Source organism: Mus caroli, unplaced genomic scaffold (assembly GCF_978045245.1).
Source record: "Mus caroli unplaced genomic scaffold, Mus_caroli_1 scaffold_8, whole genome shotgun sequence".
NCBI lineage: Eukaryota > Metazoa > Chordata > Mammalia > Rodentia > Muridae > Mus > Mus caroli.
The window spans coordinates 36588084-36610256 of NW_028227263.1; the positions used below are offsets into that span (position 1 = coordinate 36588084).

General features: G+C 47.4%; 1 protein-coding gene across 5 annotated transcripts in view; it reads left to right on the forward strand.

Annotated features, from left to right (window-relative positions):
- Trim66 (tripartite motif containing 66) overlaps positions 1-22173 on the forward strand; it is a 166676-nt gene that overhangs the window by 28666 nt on the left and 115837 nt on the right. For all 5 annotated transcript variants that reach the window (XM_029480142.2, XM_021168448.3, XM_021168449.3 and 2 more), the window contains 9 exons: positions 1750-1853; positions 3181-3328; positions 4141-4273; positions 4780-4896; positions 5934-6048; positions 6896-7042; positions 10435-10552; positions 12256-13163; positions 15874-16035. In XM_029480142.2, coding sequence (XP_029336002.1) covers positions 1750-1853; positions 3181-3328; positions 4141-4273; positions 4780-4896; positions 5934-6048; positions 6896-7042; positions 10435-10552; positions 12256-13163; positions 15874-16035 — 1952 coding nt within the window. The remainder of the gene's footprint in view (positions 1-1749; positions 1854-3180; positions 3329-4140; positions 4274-4779; positions 4897-5933; positions 6049-6895; positions 7043-10434; positions 10553-12255; positions 13164-15873; positions 16036-22173) is intronic.

Here is a 22173-nt window from a genome sequence, read left to right on the forward strand (position 1 = left end):
TGTCTTTGCCCCTGCTTATCCCCCACTTAGCCATCTCCACATCCCCAAGAATCCATTTTGATGATAGGATCACAAGAGAGGCCAGGCCCAGAGGTAAACGCCTTCAATCCCAGGACTCGGGGGGCAGAGGCAGGTGGACCTCTGTGAGCTCAAGGCCTACCTTGGCTGCATAGTGAGTTCCAGACCAGCCAGGGCTACATAATGAAAGTGTGTCTTAAAAAAAAAAATGGATCACAAGGAATTCTTTCCGGTAGATGAAGAGTTTGTGGTAGTTTCTCAAAGTGTCCCATTCTTTATTTGCTTTTCCTCATACCATGGAGAAGATGTGAGAGATATTCTGAATTCAAAGCCAGCATTTAAAGAGAACTATGTTTTCTCAAATATTATTTAATTTAATTCTCACAGCAACGTGTGTGTGTGTGTACCTTGCTATAGCACACATGTAGAGAGAGGTCAGAGGACAACCTGAAATAATTGGTTCTCTCTTTTCACCTGTGGGTTCAGAGGTTAGCATGAAGGTTGTCGGGCTTGGTAGCAAGCATCTTTACCCACTGAGCTATCTAAAATCCTGTCTTTTTGCCACAGGGTCTTGCTATGAAGCCCTCACTGCCCTTGAACGTTTGTAGTCTTGTGTCTCAGATTCCCTAAGTGCTGGAGAGCATAGATGTACGCCACCATTCCTATCTATCAAAGGGACTCTCATTTATTCTTTTACATATAATGAAATAGGAATAGGTGAGTCAGTTGAGATGAAGCACCTTGCCCAAGGTCACTGGGTAGCAAATTTGGTATTTGGGCTTGCATTTTTCTGGGTGCATTGTAGAGCATTGCCTTGGTGGCATTCATTACTGTGGTAATGGGACGAGGCAGAGAAGACTGTGAGAGTGTTATCACAAGCCCTGTTACCACCAGTTCCTTTTTACATCAGCCTCATCCATGATCACAGATACCTTCCTCTCTCCAAGATACCCATTCCCAAAGCTTTGGCTGTTTTTAGAATGGGTCTGAAGAGTCATGGTGGTCTCCAGGGTGGCAATCTCCTGGTGCTTATGTAATTCAGATGCACACTAGGCTAAGGAATGTGCTGGGAACTGTTGTATTCCTCTGGGAGAGGGAGTGAGTCAGGCTGTTCACAAGTGATGCATGTAGTGTATCTACCTGGTCTAGGATTGTAGGTGGAGACAGCCCAGCAACAGGCTTCTAAGCCCCAGGAGCAGACTTGTTGGTTAAACCAAGAACTAAGTACCTCCTGTGTGAGCAGGCATAGCAGATGGACGTGGCTCTTTCTCTTGCTGGAGAACTCCTGGAAGCTCTAGCTTTGAGATCTCTGAAGCAATCTTGGTAACATGGTAACCTTAATGACTGCTGCTGTCTTCTGGCCTACACTAACCCTTCCAAGCCCAGGAATTGGGAACTGGGGCTGTAGAATGAGGAACTGGAGCAGCAGGAGGCACCTGATTGTCAACAGTAGAAAAGGCCTGAGTTTGCATTAGCCTGGCACCTACAGAGGAGAGAAAGATAGATTAGGCAAAGACAGGGATGGGAAGAGACTAGACCGGTGGTCTTGAGGGCAGGCCTCTGATGGGGTGGTCATGTTCATGGTAACTGCAGGCTGTGTTACTGAGCAGGGATCACTTTGCCACAGGGGGTGTGCCCATATCTGGGTGCTGGGTATTAGAAAGTCCCCTTCTAGGCCTTATCATAATCTGCTCTGTTGCCTTGACTCCATTGTCTGTCTTTCTCTGCTAGAGCTCATCTCCTGTCCTGGATGTCAGCGTGTCTATCTTACCAGAGATGTAACTGAACATATTTTTCTTCAGTGCTTTTCTCCTGTGAAACCCACTATGGCCAGGGTAAGTCAGGACAAGGGCATTTGCAGGCGATGGTTTACAGAAATTGATGACATCCCTGTCTATAGGTCTAGCATCTATCACTGACTTGTGACTCCACCACCAGCTTTTCTTATCTGTCCATCATCCATCCATCACCCATCCATCCATCCACTCAGGAAGAAATAAAAAATGTTCAAATTGGAAGAAGCAAAGTAATTTTCTCCTAGGTAAAATTACATGCTTTGAGTGGAAGGTGAAGGTATCTTAAGGCACATAAATATATTTCAGTGTTTTTTCTTGGCTCTTACTGGAAACATCAGTACTGGGCCTTTCTTTTTCTTTATCTTCCCTGCTAAGTTGAAAATTCACATACCAGCTTAGATGTAATGGGCTCTTAATCTTGTCTGTAACAGCTCAACCTTTCGCCCCTGTTTTTGAACTTCACATTTCTTACGGACTGGCATGCCTTCTCTCTCTCGTGGGATGTCCTTATCACTACATTCCATTTATTGGCTAACTTACTTGTTCCTGCATCTAATTCCTACTGACTGTCTTATACTCCGGGGCTTATGGAACTAGGAAGATAGACTACTGCATGCTACTTCTGAGACGTTCATAGGAAGAGTTGTCACACCTTCTGGCTTAGTGGCTTGTATGAGTTGGGCATGGACTAGATAGAATGTTGATCCACATCTCCTCATTTCATGATATTCCCACCAGACCTAGCATTACATCACCGATGAAATGACCACACATTGGACGAGGTGAGGAGGAAGTGTTAGGTCAGGTAGATGCTAGGCGTGAGGCACGGTCCTGAAGCCAGCTTAGCATGTCCATCTCCCTCGGTACTCTGACATCTTAGGCTTCTCCCCTTTGAAGAAGTTGAGTGCTCTGCTTTCGTTTGACTTCTTCCTCTGCTGTAACTTCCCCTCATCTACCTCCTCGCCACTCAGCAAAACATAGCTGTTTCCTATTGGTGAGAAAGTGCCCAGCCACTCTTAGGCCTCATTCTTGGAAACCTTCTGCAAATGTCCTTAGCTTTTGTCCCAGCATTACCCATGTAAAGGGGATCACTCTGCCCATTCTGTGCATGCCTTGATGGAGAACCTTGGCTTACTGTCTTACTGTGTTTGCTTAGCTTTAGTAGAGGAGAGCTACTGTCCCATTTAGTCACAGAGGGCGCTTTTCTGCACAGACCGACCCTGGCAGCCCTCCTGTAGACTCCACTCCTCAGTCCTGATGAAACAGTCCATCAGGACCCTGTTCCCTAGAGCATTTGCTGCATGCAGATGCAAGCCTCAGTGGTGAGACGGTCACAAGTCACCAATTTTGGACTCTCTGCTTCCAGAACTGCTCTGAGTGCAAGGAGAAGCGGGCAGCACACATCCTCTGCACATACTGCAACCGCTGGCTGTGCAGCTCCTGCACAGAGGAGCACCGGCATGTCCCAGCCCCGGGGGGCCCACTCTTTGCACGGGCACAGAAGGGATCCTCAGGTACCAGCTCCCTACCCTGCTTCTGTGTGGAACCCTCAAGTGCCTAGAGAGTAGCTCTCTGACCTCCTTTCCCAGACAGTGGGCATGGTTTCTGAGTCTTTTGTAAAGGAAGAATGCCTTCCTCGGAGTCAGAGGGGTGACTCACTGCAGCCTCTCACTGTAGGGCCGGGGGTGGGGGGAAATGTGGGTGAGCTGGTGCTGGGAGTGTGGTCTTGAATCATGGAAGCTAGCCCAGCTCCTACCTTCTACTTCTATTTAGAGAGATATGTCCCCCACACAGAGACTTAACAGTCCTGTCCACTCTTGCCCCTTTGTCCCTCCTGCATGCTCTGTTTTAAGCAGCAATCTTTTAGGAAGTCGTCTTTGCCTTGAGGGAGAGGTTCTATGTTTGTCAGGCCCACAGGAAGCAGAGTTGGTCATACGAACTAGCCTGAAGCCCAGCAAGGCTGAGTAGCTGGCTTTAGCTCCATCAGCACAAAATCCTGGTTAGTGAAGAGGCTTAGGTTGGTTTGGGAGGGTTTCCCATCGTGCAGAGAGCAGGTACAAGCGCTCTCTTCACCTCTGGCAGGCAGTGGGACACCAGGGCCTGAGAGTGGGAGGTTTCTGGGTAGCTGAGCAAATCTATCCAGGCTAAGCTTGAATTCTTCCCTGTGCCCTGAGTGTCATCAGTTCCAAGAGATCCCTTCCTATTCGCCTCTCCTCCCCCAAGCTCTGTGCCTGTGCCTTGTCCCTCAGGGGCTGAGGGCTGCTCAACCAAACTTACAGAAAGGTCTGTGTGAACAGAAGCCTACATCTTCTGTCTTCTCTGACAGGGGTGAATGGTGGCTCTGGGGACTTTGCCTTGTACTGCCCTCTGCACACACACGAAGTGCTCAAGCTTTTCTGCGAGACGTGCGATGTACTCACCTGCCACAGCTGCCTAATGGTGGAGCACAAAGAGCACAGGTGGGGTGCTGGGCTGCCAGGGTGGGCTTGGGAGGCTCTGCAGTGCTTTTCGTGAGAGCTCTGTCCCTTTGTGAGGTATCAAAACCCTCTCCCTGAAGCGGGGAGGGTATGGTGACATTCGTCTGTAATCCTAGTACTTGGAAGGTTGAGGCAGGATGGAGGTGAGTTCACGAGACAGTCCAGGCTACATAGTGAGTCAGAGGATAATTTGATTACATAGGGAAACTCTGTCTCAAGAAACAAAACAAAAAACAAAACAAAACAAAACAAAACACAAAACTGGCTGCTCAACCCAACTTGTAGCACCGGGCTGAGATGTCTCTCTTCTCTGTGGGACTTATCTAAAGTCCATAAAGTCTGATGGCTCAAGAGATTTCAGTGTCTTTGGCTCAGTCTGTGGTCCTGACCTCTGAGGCTGAGAGTGCACCATGGGATTCCTGTGTGTTGGATGCTCAGGGGAGGAGCCATCACTCCTCCCTCAGCTCTTGCTTTCTCTCCTCTCTTAGATGCAGGCACGTTGAAGAAGTTCTACAAAACCAGAGGATGCTCCTGGAAAGTGTGACTACCCAGGTGGCACATAAGAAATCCAGCCTACAGACATCTGCAAAGCAAATCGAGGACAGGTAGCCCAGGCCAGACCTTGCTAGTGCTGGAAACGATCTGCTTTTTCACCTCTGGCAGAGGAATGCATGTGTCCCTTTACTCAGAGGTCTCAATGCCAGGGAGGTGTCTGTGAGCTGGCAGTGACTGGGGCCAGGCTAGTTCAGGACGATCAGAATGAGTATGGGCCACAGTTCTGTGCTTGATGAATCAGCTAGAAATGGGAACCTGAGAACAAGAGTGCACAGTACATATACTCTGGAGAAGGAAATGCTATTTATTGTGGGACAGCAACAAGTTATGACCTGTCCACGCTTGTTTCCTATGTAAAGACGCGTCATACTATCACTGTATGCTGTCACTGATATTAGGAAGAGTAGGGGTTGGGAACCACTGGGTTGGGGAAGAACATATATTATTTGGTTGGGTTATTATAATTCTCTCAGTCAAGGCTTCTCTCCATTTTACCAATGAAAGCCAGAGGCTCAGGGTTAGGGAACTTACCTGAGCTAACATGGCTAATCAGTTTTGAAGCTAGGACTGTGGTAACCTTTATCTTTTAAATATTTTTAATGAGATAATAAATGAGGCCCTTAAAGATGTATGATTCGTTAGTCTCAGCACTTCACAGAACTGTACAATTGAACATTTTCATCACCCCTAAAAGAAATACCAACTATGTTATTGATCACTGCCCTCAGCTCCTACTCTCCTCAGTTCTCAGAGGCCACGAGTCTCTGTGCCCCGCCCTTGGGCTCATTCTCTCCCACTTCTTGGAGCATCTTCCTTTTGGACAATCTGTCATGTGACACCATACACATATATCCCATAGTACTGTGCTACCTGGTGAGCTACTGAGTGAGCCTGGCTGTGGCCTTCAGGTTTACCCAGACAAAGCCCAGTTAGATCAAGGGGGCTGGGAGGGACACCAAATAGAGCTGAGGAAAAGTCTCCTTTTCCTTAGTGCCTGCTTGGCCCTGATCTCAAGGCACCCCAAGTGCTTGTTGTCCCCTAGCAAGCAGGAACAGGATCCGTGTGTTCTGTCCCATTATGTTCCCAGGATTTTTGAAGTGAAGCATCAGCACCGGAAGGTGGAGAACCAGATTAAAATGGCCAAGATGGTCCTCATGAACGAGTTGAACAAGCAGGCCAACGGGCTCATAGAGGAGCTTGAGGTATGTGTGTTCCCGGGCCAGGTCAGAAGCCAGGGCCAAGTCAGAAGCCAGGGCTAACACCTGGGCCAGGTCAGAAGCCAGGGCTAGCATGCAGATATCCAGTCTTTGTAGCAACTTGGATGCACACTCTATTTTAAACTTTCTGGTCTAATTCTGAGAGAGTGGCTTGTTAAGGCTGGAAAACCAGTTCAGCTTCTCACCTATGCAAAGTCTCTCAGGTAGCTGCCATCTTAACTATGCCAGTTTGTAGTCTTTTTTTTTTTTAAAGATTTATTTATTTATTTAATGTATATGAGTACACTGTAGCTATACAGATGGTTGTGAGCCTTCATGTAGTTGTTGGGAATTGAATTTTAGCTTGCTCCGGTCAACCCTGCTCTGGCCCAAAGATTTATTTATTATTATAAATAAGTACACTGTCTTCAGACGCACCAAAAGAGGGCATCAGATCTCATTATGGGTGATTGTGAGCCACCATGTTGTTGCTGGGATTTGAACTCAGGACCATTGGAAGAGCAGCCAGTGCTCTGACCCACTGAGCCATCTCATCAGCCCCCCTGTTTGAAGTCTTAAAACAGAGATTAATTCACCTTCTTTAGAAGGTTGTATGCAAGAGATGTAGACATTCATTCATTCATTCATTCATATTTTTCTATTTATCACCATTCCAAATTTGTTCCTAAAAGTCTCTTACCCTTTCTCCATCAGCAAACAGTTGCAGGCTGTTTTCAGAATCTCTCTTGTCTGATGCCATCAGTGCTCATACTGACACACAGTGGCCACTAGGCTTCCCAAACAGGTCCATGAACAACCAACCCAGGGACTCTGTCTTTTCTCTGTGCGCCAGGGCATCACTAACGAGAGAAAGCGAAAGCTGGAGCAGCAGCTGCAGAGCATCATGGTTCTCAACCGGCAGTTTGAGCACGTGCAGAATTTCATCAACTGGGCTGTCTGCAGCAAAAGCAGCGTCCCTTTCCTTTTCAGCAAAGAGCTGGTAAGAGGAACCCTGAAAGCAGAGCAGAATGGTGCTTGTGTCACAAGGGGAGGGGCCATCCTTGGAAGTTTTGGGAGGAAAGAGGAGTAACCTGTCACACCATGGTTTGGGGTTAGTAAGACAGTGCCATTTTCTACCAAGTTCCAAAGCATGAGGGACCCAGCTGCTGAAATGATCTCCATTTCTTCCAGATAACCCAGCAAGGAAGGCCTGTAGTTCTCATGGAGTCAGATACTGTCCTGGGAAGTGTGCAGAGATCTCACGGAAGTTTACTAGGTCTAAGCTGAGGAATGAGAAAAAAGCAGGTGTTGAAGATTTAAAGTCTTAGGCTTGGGAGTATGGTGACCCTGGAGAAGAAGGAGGTGTTTCGTTTGGTTATTTTATTATTATTATTATTTTTGGACAGGGTCCTGCTAGGTAGCTTGTGCAGTCCTCAAACTTGAGATCCTCCTGTCTCTTTTCCCTGAGTGCCACACTCCAGGCTGGAGGAGGATGAGTTCTGAGAGGGGGTTGTGTGGACGCTAAGGAGCCTGGAAGGTATTTGAAAAGGGATGTGGAAAGAGCTGGTCTGATGGAGGGGTCTGGAAGTCAAAAGGAGATCGGGACTGGAGATTAAGATGTTGTTTACTGGAACGATCACCATGGCAGCATCATGGAGGAGAAGAGGAGAGAAAATCCAAAACTAGGGAGTGCCATCATTTCTACAGATAGGAGAAGGCTGAGGAGCACAGCTAGAGTGTAGAGGGCAGGCAAGGAAGCACAGTGCACAGACGGCAGAAGAGCTCTACCTGAAGTCTGTGCTGGCCATATTACCAAAGTGAGACAGGATGGACAGGGATGAGCTGCCCAAAAGGTGCAGTCCCAAGGCCCCTGGGGATTTCTTTTAAAAATGTACACTGGTGTTTTGCCTGCATGTATGACTGGGTGAGGGTGTGAGATTTTGGAGTTACAGACAGTTGTGAGCTGCCACTGTGGGTGCTGGGAATTGAACCCTGGTCTTTGGAAAGAGCATTCAGTGCTCCTAAACAATGAGCCATCACTCCAGCCCTGTCTGGCGATCTTATAAGGAAGTTCCAGCAAAGTAGAGTCAGGAGTCAGACGAGGAGTTTGTGTGTGGGCAGTGGGGGTCAAGAGGGAAGGGGAAGGAGACAGGTAACCTGGGAAGAATGCAAAGCTCTCTTCCTTTTGTCAACCTGGCAGACTTTTGCACTTCTATATGGGAGAGAGGCTGACAGTAAAACACAGGTGGGTGGAGTGCATTCTGGGAAAGCTGGCAGAATGTGAGTCTGGTTGGCCTCAGACAAGGGCAGTAGTACACATAGTTCAGGGCATAAAGTGGAGGGATCTGTGTTTTGGAGAATTTGGATTTTTGTCATTTCTGAGACAGGGTCCAGGCAGGCTTCAAACACACTTTGTAGCTCAGGATGACTTGAACTTTTGAGTCTCCTGAATTGTATTATGGGCATGCACCACCATGCTGGATTTATGGGATACTGAGTATGTATATATGGAAACCTCGGGTTTCCTGTATGCTAGGCAAATTACTAACTGAGCTACATCTCAGCTCCTGGAAGCACTCGCCTTTTGTGGTCTCATTTCTCCGAGCTACAAGGTAGTAGATAATAAGAGGGTTAGAGATCCGGTGAAAGGGTGTGAATGACCTAGCACAAAAGAGGAAGCTGATGAAGGAAATTCCCAAGAGGGAGTCTGACGGAACCCTCCAAGGGAGCCCCGGAAACTAATGTTCACTTACATAGCCCTAGATGACAGGCTTTAGGATGCCTGGATTGGCCTGAGGTTAGCTTTGGTAGTGGGGAGAGACTTAGGGCTATTGATATGGGACCTGAAGATAATGGGAAACTGGGAAGGCTGTGGATTGTAGGAGTGGCACTCGCAGAGATCAGTGAGATTGAAGAGTATATCTCAAGGGAGTAGGAATGTCCTAGAATCAGGAAGTAGCTTGTAGGAGTTTGTATCTTCATAGGTAGAACGAGTTCAGGTGATGAATGGGATCCGTGTAGGTATAGTGACTGAGCTGAAACAGATGGAAGTTGATTGACATTAGAAAAATCAAGAATGATACAGGAAACTTTATATGGACTCAACTGGTTGCATTACGGAGTATATTGATGCATACAGATACATATATGCATGCAATAACAATGGTGAAAAAAGAAGCTATGGTGAGTGGTGGTGGTGCACTCCTTGAACCCAGCACACTTAGGAGGCAGGGGCAGGCTGATCTCTCTGAACTCGAGGCCAGCTTGGTCTATAGAGCGAGCTCCAGGAAAGCCAAGGCAATGTAGAGAAACCCTGTCTCAAAAACCAGAAAAACAAAACAAAACAAAAACAAAAACAAAACAAAAAAAAAGAAGCTGTACATTTAAAGGAGAGCAGGGAGAGGTACATGTGAGGATTTGGAGGGAGGAAAGGAAAGGAAGAAATTTTGTGATTAAAATATAATCTCAGAAACAAAAGAAATCAAGAATATGAACTGGGAATAGAGCTAATTGTAGAGTATTTGCCTAGAATGTACAAAGCTCTAGGTTTGACACCTAGCACTCCATAATCTAGATGTGGTAGTATGTGCAGGAGGTGAGAAGGTCAAGGTCTTTATTAGATACATAATAGATTTGAAGATGGCCTGGAATATGTGAGACTCTGTCTCAAAAAGAAAATAAACCTTAAAAAACACCAAAGACTGGGCTGGTGAGATGGCTCAGCAGGTAAGAGCACCTGACTGCTCTTCCAAAGGTCCTTAGTTCAAATCCCAGTAACCACATGGTGGCTCACAACCATCCGTAACAAGATCTGGCTCCCTCTTCTGGAGTGTCTGAAGACAGCTACAGTGTACTTACATATAATCAATAAATAAATCTTAAAAAAAAAACCACCAAAGACATAAGAGGTCAAGATGTTGATTGGGCCATATCTAGAAGCAGATGTTGGCAGGGTGTAATTGGATACTTGCCAAAGCCCTAAGTAACAGGAGAGTACTGAAGGCCAGTAGCTGAGAGCCATTGCAGAGGAAGATGGCAGTGGGGTGGGATGAAGGTTGCTTTGCATGCTGGCAGAAGCAGAGCAGTGGCCAGCTCAGAGAGGGTCTGCAGTTTTGAAAGTGGGTGACGGTGGGATGGATGGAGCTGCCCGGCAAGTATAAATCACTTGTGGCCAGGAAGAGATATGAGTGTAGGGTTCCAGAGCTTTGGGAAGAGAAAGAGCACTGTCTGGGAAGACTGGAAGATCCTGGGGACATGGAAGTCAGACTATGGAGGAGGACTAGAGGCTAGAGGGACATGACCTGGGGCCCTTTAACCTGTCCAAAGCAGGAGAAAGTAGGAGTTGTTATGCAGGCACAGGTGTGTCATCAGTGACCTTGGCTCTGTCTCCAGATTGTGTTTCAGATGCAGCGGTTGCTGGAGACGAGATGTAACACAGATCCTGGCTCTCCTTGGAGTATCAGATTCACCTGGGAGCCCAACTTCTGGACCAAGCAGCTGGCTTCCCTTGGTGAGCTGTAGCCTTTAGCCTGCCTACTATAAGCATAGGCAATCTGCTGTGGTTTCTAGGTGGGTCAGCACATGCCTAAGAGAAAGTGCTCTCAGACTGCCATTGATCATGGAGCCAGTCAAGCCTTTTCTTCAGTAGAAGTGTGTGTGTGTGTTTGGAGGGGTAGGGTTAGGTAAATAATGGCATCATGGGACTCTGCAACATCACCTGAATTCTTAGCTTCTTGCTCTGCATGAATGTTGTTCCTTTTATCTTGGCGGTTTTATTGCTGGTGGGGTGGGGGTAGGGGTGGGGGTGGGGATGGGACTGTATGGCAGTTCAGGTGAACATGTCTCTGTGCTAACACCGGGGCACGTGTGTAGTATAAGCTACACACTCCTCCTTTGGGGTTGACATGCAAACAGAAAAATAATGGTCTGTGCATTTTTTTCTGTTGCAATTTCTGTCAATCAGTCTCTAGGCAGAGTGTAGACAATATGAAGATGTACTTGTGTTGACAGCCTAATGACTTCTTAAACTAACCACCACTACCACTTTGATTTGGGGCTGAATACTAGCTTTGGTTTTGTTTGTTTTCCTGGACAGGTCTCACGTAGCTTAGGCTGACTGAGGGTGGCATTGAATTTGTAGCTCTCTTGGCTCCACCTCTCCTCTTGAGTGCCAGGGTTACAGGTGTGCACCACCATACCCAGTTAATGGCTCTGGGGATCGAATCTAGTCTTTGCACATGCTGGGCCAGCACTCCACCAAGTGAATTATATTCCCAGCCCCAGATTTAGTTTTTTTTTAAATAATTAATTAATTTTATGTATATGAGTACACTGTAGCTGAACAGATGGTTGTGAGCCTACATGTGGTTGCTGGGAATTGAACTCAGGACCTCTGCTTGCTTCAGCTCTATCTGCTCTGGCCCCGTTCACTCCAGCCAAAAGATTTATTTATTATTATATGAAAGTACACTGTAGCTGTCTTCAGATACACCAGAGGAAGGCGTTAGATCTCATTACAGATGGTTGTGAGCCACCATGTGGTTGCTGGGATTTGAACTCACAATCTTCAGAAGGGCAGTCAGTGCTCTTAACCGCTGAGCCATCTCTCCAGCCCCCCCAGATTTAATTTTTGTTGCCTTCTCCCATTTGATTTAATTCGACTTTTGCCCTAGATGAGGCCTGGTGGTGAGCATAAAGGACCAAAGGTAAATCAGACAGATCCTCTTGCCTTTTTCTTAACAAGCCTCATCAAAACAATGGGATGAAGGAGCGGTAGACAGAGAGAACACTAGATCTGATGTTCTCACACAGGCTCAGAAACCCCAAGGGCAGTGCTGGTGCCTGCCACCAACCTGGCATGGGATCTTGTATTGCACTGCCCAATAGTTTCCCAGATGTGTGCCTAGAGGCTCTCTGTGTACCCTTTGCTATTTTCCAATATACTTCCTCCCCAACCCCACGTGGATTCTTTTAGTGAGTCTCCATTGGGCTGTTAGACTAAAGAGCAAGTGGATTTCCCAGTGGGGTAGAAAGGCTGATCATTTAGTAAAAAGCTGACCCAATTCTTCAAATACCTGTGTTCCCCTAAAGCAGGCTCCTACAAGTAACCCTGGCAGCCTTGTTGACATGGAGTCTTGGAGACCAGGAGGAATAGAAAATAGCAAAGGGGAGCAGTTGGGTCTTACCTTTGGCAATTCTATTCTGAACCCCCAGGCTGCATATCCACTGAAGGTGGACAGCTGACCCGGGCAGATGCTGCAGCTGCCTCTTATGGGAGTTTACAGGGGCAGCCATCTTTTTATCAGAGCCACCAGGCCCCCATGGCTCAGCAGGAGGCACTCAGCCACCCCTCACACAAGTTCCAGTCTCCAGCACTGTGTTCCTCGTCCGTCTGCTGTTCCCACTGCTCTCCAGTCTCGCCTTCCCTCAAAGGTCAAGTCCCCCCACCCAGCATCCACCCCGCTCACAGTTTCCGACAGCCTTCTGAAATGGTGCCCCACCAGCTGGGGTCACTGCAGTGTTCTACCCTGCTGCCCAGGGAGAAAGAGCTGGCCTGCAGTCCTCATCCACCCAAACTGATGCAGCCCTGGTTGGAACCACAACCTCCTGCAGAACAGGAGAGTACATCCCAGCGGCCAGGACCGCAACTGGTTTCCCAGCCTGTGTGCATCGTCCCTCCGCAAGATGTGCAGCCAGGAGCCCATGCCCAGCCCACCATACAGACACCCTCCATCCAAGTTCAGCTGGGCCACCATCAGAAGCTAAAGCTCAGCCACTTTCAGCAGCAGCCGCAGCAGCAGCCACCCCCACCACCGCCACCTCCCCCACCCCCCCAGCATGCACCTCCACCCTTGCCTCCATCCCAGCACCTGGCTTCCAGTCAGCACGAGAGCCCTCCTGGGCCTGCCTGTTCGCAGAATGTGGACATTATGCACCACAAGTTTGAGCTGGAGGAGATGCAGAAGGACTTGGAACTTCTCCTGCAGGCCCAGCAGCCTAGCCTGCAATTGAGTCAGACCAAGTCTCCTCAGCATCTTCAGCAAACCATCGTGGGGCAGATCAACTACATCGTGAGGCAGCCAGCACCCGTGCAGTCCCAGAGCCAGGAGGAGACCCTGCAGGTGAGCTGTCTTCCCGGGACTTCCCATGGCATGCAGCATCCAGGTTCCTTCATCAGAGTGGTCTTTAGCCCTCACATCTGAAAGCTACCTGAAACTCTCTGCTGAGCAAAGTTGTGGCAGACATAGTGCATGATCTCTATAGAGGTCTGGGCTCAGTATTCTTTACAGTGGCCTGGCTTAGCTATACCCTGGGATGACATTGGGAATTTTGTCCATAGATAGTACCTTTAAAACAAAAAGATACTTGTCAGGGTGGGGAGAGAAAGAGAGAAAGAAAAGGGGAGAAGGGAGAAAGGTGAGAAGGAAAGAGGGAGAGCGGTAGAGGGAAGGAGAGAGAAGGAGAAGGGGAGAAAGGGAGGGGAGAGGGGGAGAGGGGAGAAGAAGGAAGGAGAGTGGGGGAAGGGGGGAAGTAGAGCAAAGTGAGTCAGTTTATGTAGAAGCTAGGGTTTAATATTGGGCATCTTCCTCTATTGCTTTTTACCTATTGTTGTTGTTGTTGTTAAAACAACATCTTACCAAACCTGGAGCTTGCCAATTTGGCTCAAGTGGTTGGCCAGCAAGCCCCAGGGATTCATGTGTCCCCAGTTTCCCAGCACTGGGATTATTGGCACCCACTGACCTTTCTTGACTTCTTTTTATGTGGGTTCTGGAGGCTTGAACTCAGATTCTCATGTATCCATGGAGAGCACCAATGTTACTCAAGCCCAACACATGGTACCGTCAGAGTGGTGCTGGGGCCCTGCCAGAGCCAGGGGAAAGGGCAGAGATCTCTCCTGTGTCCATGCAGCTTTTAAAACTCTCTTGCTGGGAGCTTAGGCATGCCTAGTGGGGAAGCGGGGAGCTCAAGGAGTAGAGCGAGGGTGGCATCAGACCTTAGTGGGTGGCACTTTTACAACATCCCGAGGACAGTTTAGACTTTATTTCATATCTGCAAAGCTAGGTATGTCTTTTGTACACATGCAGAATACCACATCAACAGCTGTGTCCTGTGGGTGGTGCCAGCTGTAGCTTGTAGATGAGGAGTGGGGTTGGCGAGGGCCAGCAGTTTGCTTAGAGACAATACAGTGTTGAGAAGAGGCACTAAGCCTGGGATCTGGGTCTGCCAATTTGCCTTTAATGCCACAGGAGAGGCTCCGGTCTCTCTTTCGGGAACACTGGAGTACTGAACACCGATCCTCTGTTTTCTCACTTAAGATGATTGGGCATGGTTATAGCTTTGGGATCTTTGCCATTCCACATCTGAATTCTTAGTTCCTGATTTTTTTTTTCTTGATCTCCCTACCCTCCTGCTTCCCCATCCCTTGCCACGTTTCCCACAATGCTGTCTCCTTAAGATCTATGCTTACACATCTTCAGAGAGACTCCAGAGACTTCACATTCATGCTTCATAGATAATGTCTCAATTGTCAACTCCTGAGGCCTGGTTCCTGGGAAGAGGTGTAAAGTAGTCCCTGAGATGGCATAGTGGGCTTCAGGAGTCACAGAGGGCCACAGGCTAAATATAAGTACACACTGTGGGGCAGACTGGACGGTTTCTCAGTGGTAGGTTGTGGAGTGCTTGCTATCATGCATAAGACCCTGGGCTTGAATCCTAGCACTGTAACAATTGACAATGAAATAAATCCAGATCCAAACCAAACTAACCAACCAGCTAACCAACTAACCAACTAGCCAACCAACCAACCAAAAACAACAACAAAAAAACCCCAAAAAAACAAAAAAATCAAAACAAAACAGAACAACAACAACAAAAAACAAAACAAAACAAAACAAAAAACCCCAAAACCACATTATAATTGCTAAAGTGAATATCACAAAGTTATCTCAAAATTCTAAGACTATGGTATTAGGATATAGGTTCTATTGTATTAGGATACAATTTTAGTAAGAGTTTAGATAAGATGTGTGCGAGTGTGTGCATGCATGTCTGGGGGTGTACATGAGGGGTTCACGTGCATTTCTGTGCATGTGTTTATATATGTGCCAGAGGTTGACTCTGCTTTAGTGTTTTTTTTTTAAGATTTATTTATTTTATGTATCTGAGTACACTGTCACTGTCTTCAGACACACTAGAAGAGGGCATCAGATCCCATTACAGGTTGTGAGCCACCATGTAGCTGCTAGGAATTGAACTCAGGACCTCTAGAAGAGCAGTCAGTGCTCTTAACCACTGAGCCATCTCTCCAGCCTTCTGATTTAGTGTTTGAGATATTCTCTCTCTCTCTCTCTCTCTCTCTCTCTCTCTCTCTCTCTCTCTCTCTCTCTCTCTCTCTCTTCTCTCTCTCTGTATGTGTCTCTGTCTCTCTTCCTCTCTCTCCCAGAGAAATGGTTTCTTTGTATAGCTCTGGCTGTCCTGGAACTTACTCCATAGACCAGGCTGGTCTGAAGCTCACAGAGATCTGCCAGCCTCTGCAGGAATTAAAGGCATACACCACCACAGACTGGCTAGGCTGACTGGCCTAGGAGCCTTTTTCTACCCACTATAACTCAGCTCTGGGGTTTACCCCCAAGTTTTATGTGGGTTCTGGGATCTGAACTCATATTCCAGGTACTTTCCTGGCTGTGCCATTTCTCTAACCCAGACTATTTTTCTTTTTGAGAAAATTTAAGCCATTCATGGTGTGTAAACAGCTACAAGGGACAGGGCCCATTAGTCCCCGCTGGTATGCTCTCTGGGGAAACCCATCCAGGGTTGTTATTTCTTTTCTAGGTTACAGAGGAGCCACCAGCACCTGAGGGCCCAAAGCCAGCTCTACCTGTTGACAAGAATACTGCTGCTCCCTTGCCCCAGACATCTGGGGAGGAAACCCCTCACAGTGTCCCTCCAGTGGATGGCACCTCCCAGCACTCTTCTCCAAATGTGGTGAGAAAGGTAACTCGGCCCTGACACCAGCCACCTGGATACGGGTGACGGGATGCAGGGAGGTGTGTCCCTGTTCCATCCCTGGATGCTACCCAGCTCTGACTTGTGCCTTTTCCCTAAGTAGGCAATGAAGCAATGTTGGTCTTTCCCCATTCCCACTTACACTCCCATATGGGCTCACTGGGCTTCATTTAGAGTGGAAGGGGAAGGAGTCGATTTATTCTATGCTCAGAATGGTGTGTGGTCCTTTACGATCTGACTTTGCCTTCCTAATGGCTGTCTGAGGTGGACATCGCCACCAAGCAGCTAAGGGAGCTGAGACCTTCCGGCTCCATGGCTGTCAGAAGAGCTAAGCTTTACTTAAGAACCCAAGGTACAGCCTTTATCCTTTCTGCAATGTAAGCGAGAGAAGGTATTTTATATGGCTCCACACCACCCAGAGCTATTGGCCTTAGAATTAGAGCCAGCAAATTGGTTAGGTGCATGGTTGGCAGAGATGTCCTTGCAGAGACAGTTGAGGACCTACAGACATGGAGATCACTTGAAGATGAGCCATCAGAGGCCTCTGGTCTAGTCGCCCTCTCATTTGCAGGCACTCACTGGCCTTAGCAGTAACCCAGCCCCAACAACTCTGAGTTGTCTTTCTCTGTTTTTTTTTTTTTTTCTTTTCTTTTTTTCTCTCCACTCTATCCTCCTTCTAGCTGGACTGTTGCTAGCACTATGGCATGTTCCCCACCCTAGCCTGTGTCCCAGAGACCTTCCGGGGCCAGTACCCTCAATCTTCCTGGTCTTCCCCCAAGTCCTGGCTCTAAAGGCCTGTTGGCTAGACTGTACAGCTCCAAGCTTGCCCATCTGCCCCTTAGCATCCTCTGGTTTGTAGCCTACTTCTGCCAGTTCCTCGATGTACAGCCCCTCATTTTCTCAGGCTTCACTGTGCTCAAGAAGAGAGCTTGGAAAAGGAAGCAATGGTAGAAATGAAAGTTGGCTGGAAACTTCTAGTGACTCTCAAAGACTGGGAAGACCTCTGATTCTAGCGGCTTTTAGTCTATGGTTGTCTTGTCTTACCTACTCTGTTGAAAATGGTTTGGTCTACATGTGCTGCAAATAGGCTGTTTGTAGGTCTTAGTAGTTAGTAACCATCTCACCCATCCATTTGTTTATTCATTTGATGTTAACAAATTTTACATGCATTCGCACAGATGTACGCAAGAGCTATGTACTAGAATTTCGAATGTTGTAGGTGCTCAGCACATACTGCTGTGTAAAGTGGTCCATCTCACTGTGGATTTGCTGTCTGGTGACAGATAAACCACCACCAACAGTAAATTATGATGGTGAGCCACAGCAGTCATTGAGGTGTACCTGACTGGAGCATTTACCTCGGAGAGAGGAGGCTGCCCACCAGACACCTCCTGGAAGTTTATTTACACTATTACACTAGAATGTGAAGAAGTTGAGGGAGAAAGGTTACAGTGAAAAGAAATGGTGGCCTTGGAAGGTCAAAGCTGAGAGAAAGCCAGGGCTCTCTTAGGGGTTTTAGACAAATGGGCTCAGCAGAAATGGGAACTGCACTTGGGAAGGGGAGTGGCTGGAAGACCCTGCCTATTATGCTTGGATTTGGGGTTCAGTGCTGGGGCTGGGGTATTGACTGAAGGATTTTCAGCTAGGAGGGATATTTGAAAGGTCACTTCAAATAGAGATCAGTGGTACAAAAGACCAGAATAGTACGGAGGAGAGAAGTCAAATGAAGTTAGTAGCTGTGGGAAGGAAGAGGAAGCCAAGGTTTCAAGGACTATCAGATGACAAGAGCTTTGAATCCAGTGTCTGATCAATGACAGGAAGTGAGACAAAGTCCTTTGGCTCAAAACCCTGGTCTGTCTTGGTCTAGGGAATGGGAGCATGGGATAAAGAGCATCCTGGCAGGAAGGAGGGATGTTGTTTTGAATTGCTGATGCTCCCCCATGGCAAACACATTAGAAGACGAGCCAAAGCTGGCATTATTAGTGCCCAGAATTCATCAGGAAGCCTGGGACCTGCTGGTGCTTAAGTGGTGGGCGAACCATGCAGGAAACACTGCTCTCATTTGGAAGTGAGGTGTGCAGCTGTGTTCTTACATGTAGTATGAAAGAAGGGAGGAAACCACAGTCAAGCACAGAGACTATGCTGCCTGTGTGAGTGACTCTAGGACTCTCTGAGTAACAGAGGGTCATTCTGGGTGGCTGCAGGTTGGCAGTGGAGTTAGTCAGCTCTGTAACATCTTGTTCTGAACTGTTCTTGGTCCTCATAACTGGCCTGGGCCCATGTTATGGTTTGGGTAAGGGGCAGGCAGGTGGGGTGGTCCTGTTGAAGATGCTTTTTATAAGGCTTCATGTCTGAGGCTCCCAGTAAAGGGCTGTTACTGTGGCCCAGAGGGAGCTTTGGGTTTGGCAAAGAGGCCACCATAAGGAAAGGTGATCTAATTTGAAGGGATTATTTTGTTTTGTTTTGGTGTGCTTTGTTTTGGTGTGTGTGTGTATGTGAGTGTGTGTGTTTGATTTGTTGTTGTTTCAAGACAGGGTTTCTCTGTATAGCCTTGGCTGTCCTAGAACTCACTCTGTAGACTAGGCTGACCTTGAACTCCCTGAGCACTGGGATTAAAGGTGTGCACCACCACTGCCTGCTTGGGATTTATTGCTTTTAAGCTGGGGCTGAGTGAATAAGAGATATAAACTTGAAGATACCAAATATTTTGAACTCCTCATTACTGAATGATAGTTTACATGAGTTTAAAAACAATTTTCCACAGTTTTTTTTTTTTTTTTTTACATAATTCCACTTTATGTCTTTGTTTATCCTAGCAATACTATGAGGAAGCCACTTTCTTATTTCCCTTTGAAAGATGTGGAAACTGAGACACAGAGAGATTAAGTGACCCACCTAAGAGTTATACAGTGTCTATGGGCAATGTTAGGATCAGAACACAGGCTCCTGACTCAAGCTGTTCTCACTGACTGGGTTCAATGACTTCTCTGTGCACTTCAGTGGGAGAAAGAGGACTCCATTTTGGCCTCTCACTACTGGATTTTGTCTTCGAAGTAGCCGGGGGCTTTGCTGGAGAGTCCTTAGGACACAGCCTTCCTTGGCTTTTGTTGCCGTTGGTACCAATGTTTGGGTCTGCAGCCACTCCTCAGCTTGTGCTGGCCCATGGGTTCCAGGAAAGTGAAATGTCCCTCTGAAGACTCTAGAGCAGAGAGACCTGTGGCACCAGGCTTTCCTGTGTGCATTCCATGCCAGCTCTGTTGTCACTAGGACTTTGATTAGAGCAGTGCACCTGCTGCTGCTAACTGACCTCACAGTGAAGACGTTGCAGCTGAAGATGAGATATGAAAGTTCTAGAACAAGTCATCTAGAAGGAGACGCTTGCACTCTCATCCTGCCCTGCTACCTTCCATGCACCCAGCAGGACTTTGATTCCCAGGCACTGGCTGTTGCCTAAGCTCCCTAGTCTTAGTTCAGCTACTCTGAAAAGTGCCACGGTCTCAACTCTACAACACAACCCCCTACAATTCTGGTGAATCTGGAAGGCATTTTCATTGGCTTCTTTTCATACTTCTGAACTAATCACTCCAGGAAGAACACATATGAGCTTATCTTTAGAGCACTTGCAGTGGGCCATAGGCATCACAGAGAGTTAAGCCGAGTCTCCCATTGCCTGCCAGTGAGCTCTCTGCTGCATAGAGTGCAGCCCCAGTTCTTCTGTAAAGGACTTTGAGGTCACTGGGGGTGCTGCTCATGGCTCAAGTGGAGTCTAGGTTGTATTTCCTGTGACCAGATTATTGAGATTTGCAGATGAATGAAGGATAATGGCTGAGGTAGAGAGCAGGTATACCATTACCAAAGCATGTTGACACCTGAACTCTTTTTTAAAAAGGTTTATTTATTTTATGTATATGAGTACACTGTCGCTGTCTTCAGACACACCAAAAGAAGGCATCAGATCCCATTACAGATGGTTGTGAGCCACCATGTGGTTGCTAGGAATTGAACTCAGGATCTCTGGAAGAGCAGTCAGTGCTCTTAGTTGCTGACACCACTCCAGTTGTCACTGTCTCTCCAGTCCCAGACACCTAACTCTTAACACCTCTTATAACGGCTCCATGAGATTTACATCAGCCTGTGGAAGAGGACATTCTAGCCCAGAGATGAGAACTGACTCACTTAAACAGAACTGTAAGCCGGGCATATATGAGAGAAAATACATCTTGTCTTCACATCCCTGAATCAATTGTTGTGGACCAGATCCTGGATATTCAACCTCAGAAGTGATCTCTTAGTCATAAAAGATGGTCCTGAAAGTAGTCAGAATGTTGTTCCCTGGGTCTGGTAAAGCTTTCCGAGGGTGTGTCCCAGGTCCTGGTTGGCAGCTGCAGGACTGTGCTACAATCTGCTCTCTTCTTTCGGAGTCAAGCCAAACCCTTGTCGGTTGCATACGAGTCTATCTCTTTAAGAAGCTCTCTCCCTTTAGTTCTCTTGTGAAGTCCTTCATAGACCAAGCCTAAGACTCTTGCCCACATCACCTGGTCCACAAGGAAACAGGCACTTACTCACACATAGACTGAGAGTCTCCTCCAGTAGCCTGAGCAGACTCATTCGAGCCTCTAAGGTTTTTGTGAGTTTCACTCTGCTGGCTTTCATTGCAGACTTACTGAATTCCACTCACGCCTTTCCTCTTCCTCCCACTTCAGTCTCTAGGGTCCTCATTGTCTCAGATCATCAAGGCCCTGGGTACTTTCCAACTCTTTCATCTCCTATGACCCCATTTGACTCTGGTCAGTGGGAGTGCCCCCTCAGAGTAGCTTTAATTAACACAGGAGCCTCTTGAGGAGGTTGAGCGCTCACTGCCAGTGATAGCAACAACACTACTATTAAAAATCAACATGTAAAAAACCGATATGTGACACCAGCTACTAGCTAGGTTAGGTGCTTCTTCACCTGCCTCGTTTGGCTGTTCTGTGAACTTCTACTGTTAAAAAAAACCAGTCTGCCTATCTGAAGCTGTTAAAACACTCAGATATTCTGAGCCCTTATATTCATCAGTCCGTTTACCTCTGTATGGTAAATTACCTCTCCTTATCTGCATCCCCAGCCAGAGAGAGAGAAGGAACTTTCAGTGTATGATCCCCTTTCCTGCTGTATATCAGCCCAGTGCTCTCTGGTGATGTTAACCACTGTGGAGCAACCTGAAACCAGCAGTGAGCAGAAAGAGCTTTGGAACAACAACAGAGACAGATGGTACACAGCCATGTGGCCATTCTAGCATGTGTGACATCATAATAAGCCCACACATGGGATATAGCTTGAGCAAGCAAGTTTAGAAACATGGTTTTCTTTAAGGTTGCTTCTCTCTCTCTCTCTCTCTCTCTCTCTCTCTCTCTCTCTCTCTCTCTCTCTTTTCTGGGGGTGGGGTGGGAAGCATGGCGTGTGCAGTTGTGAGACAGGGTTTCTCTGCATAGCCCTGGCTCTCCTGGAACTTTCTGTACACCAGACTGGCTCACACTCAGGGCTCAGGGATCCTCCTGCCTCTGCCTCCTGAGTGCTGGGATTAAAGGCGTGCCCCACCACGACCAGCGTAAGGAGCTGCTCACTTTCTACATTCAAGCGATGAGATTAGAAGTGAGGCGTTAGGATTTGTATAATGGAAACTGCCAGAAGGAAGACGGCAACCTCACCTGAAGAAAGGCCACATGTGAGGCTGCCGAAGGGACGCACTAAGCCTTCCACTCTGAAGAGACTCTGGAAGCGATACTGGACTCTGCCGCATTTCAGCCGGGCATTTATGTGCTAGCTTCCGTTAGTTCTGCTTTGTGAGACTATGTCCTAGTTACGGTTTGAGAAGTCATCCCACCCAAAATAATGGTTGTTTTGTTATGTTTTGTTTTGAGACAAGGTTTCTCTGTGTAGCCCTGACTGTCTTGAAACCCTCTCTGTAGGGAAGGCTGGCCTCAAACTCAGAGATTGACCTGTCTCTGCCTCCTGAGTGCTGGGATTAAAGGCATGGGCCACCACTGCCCAGCCAAAATAATGTTCTTAAACTAACTCGTTTTGTTGTTAAAAACACAGTATGTTTCAGATATCTGAGGTGAATTGATGAGGGACAGCATGTCATCT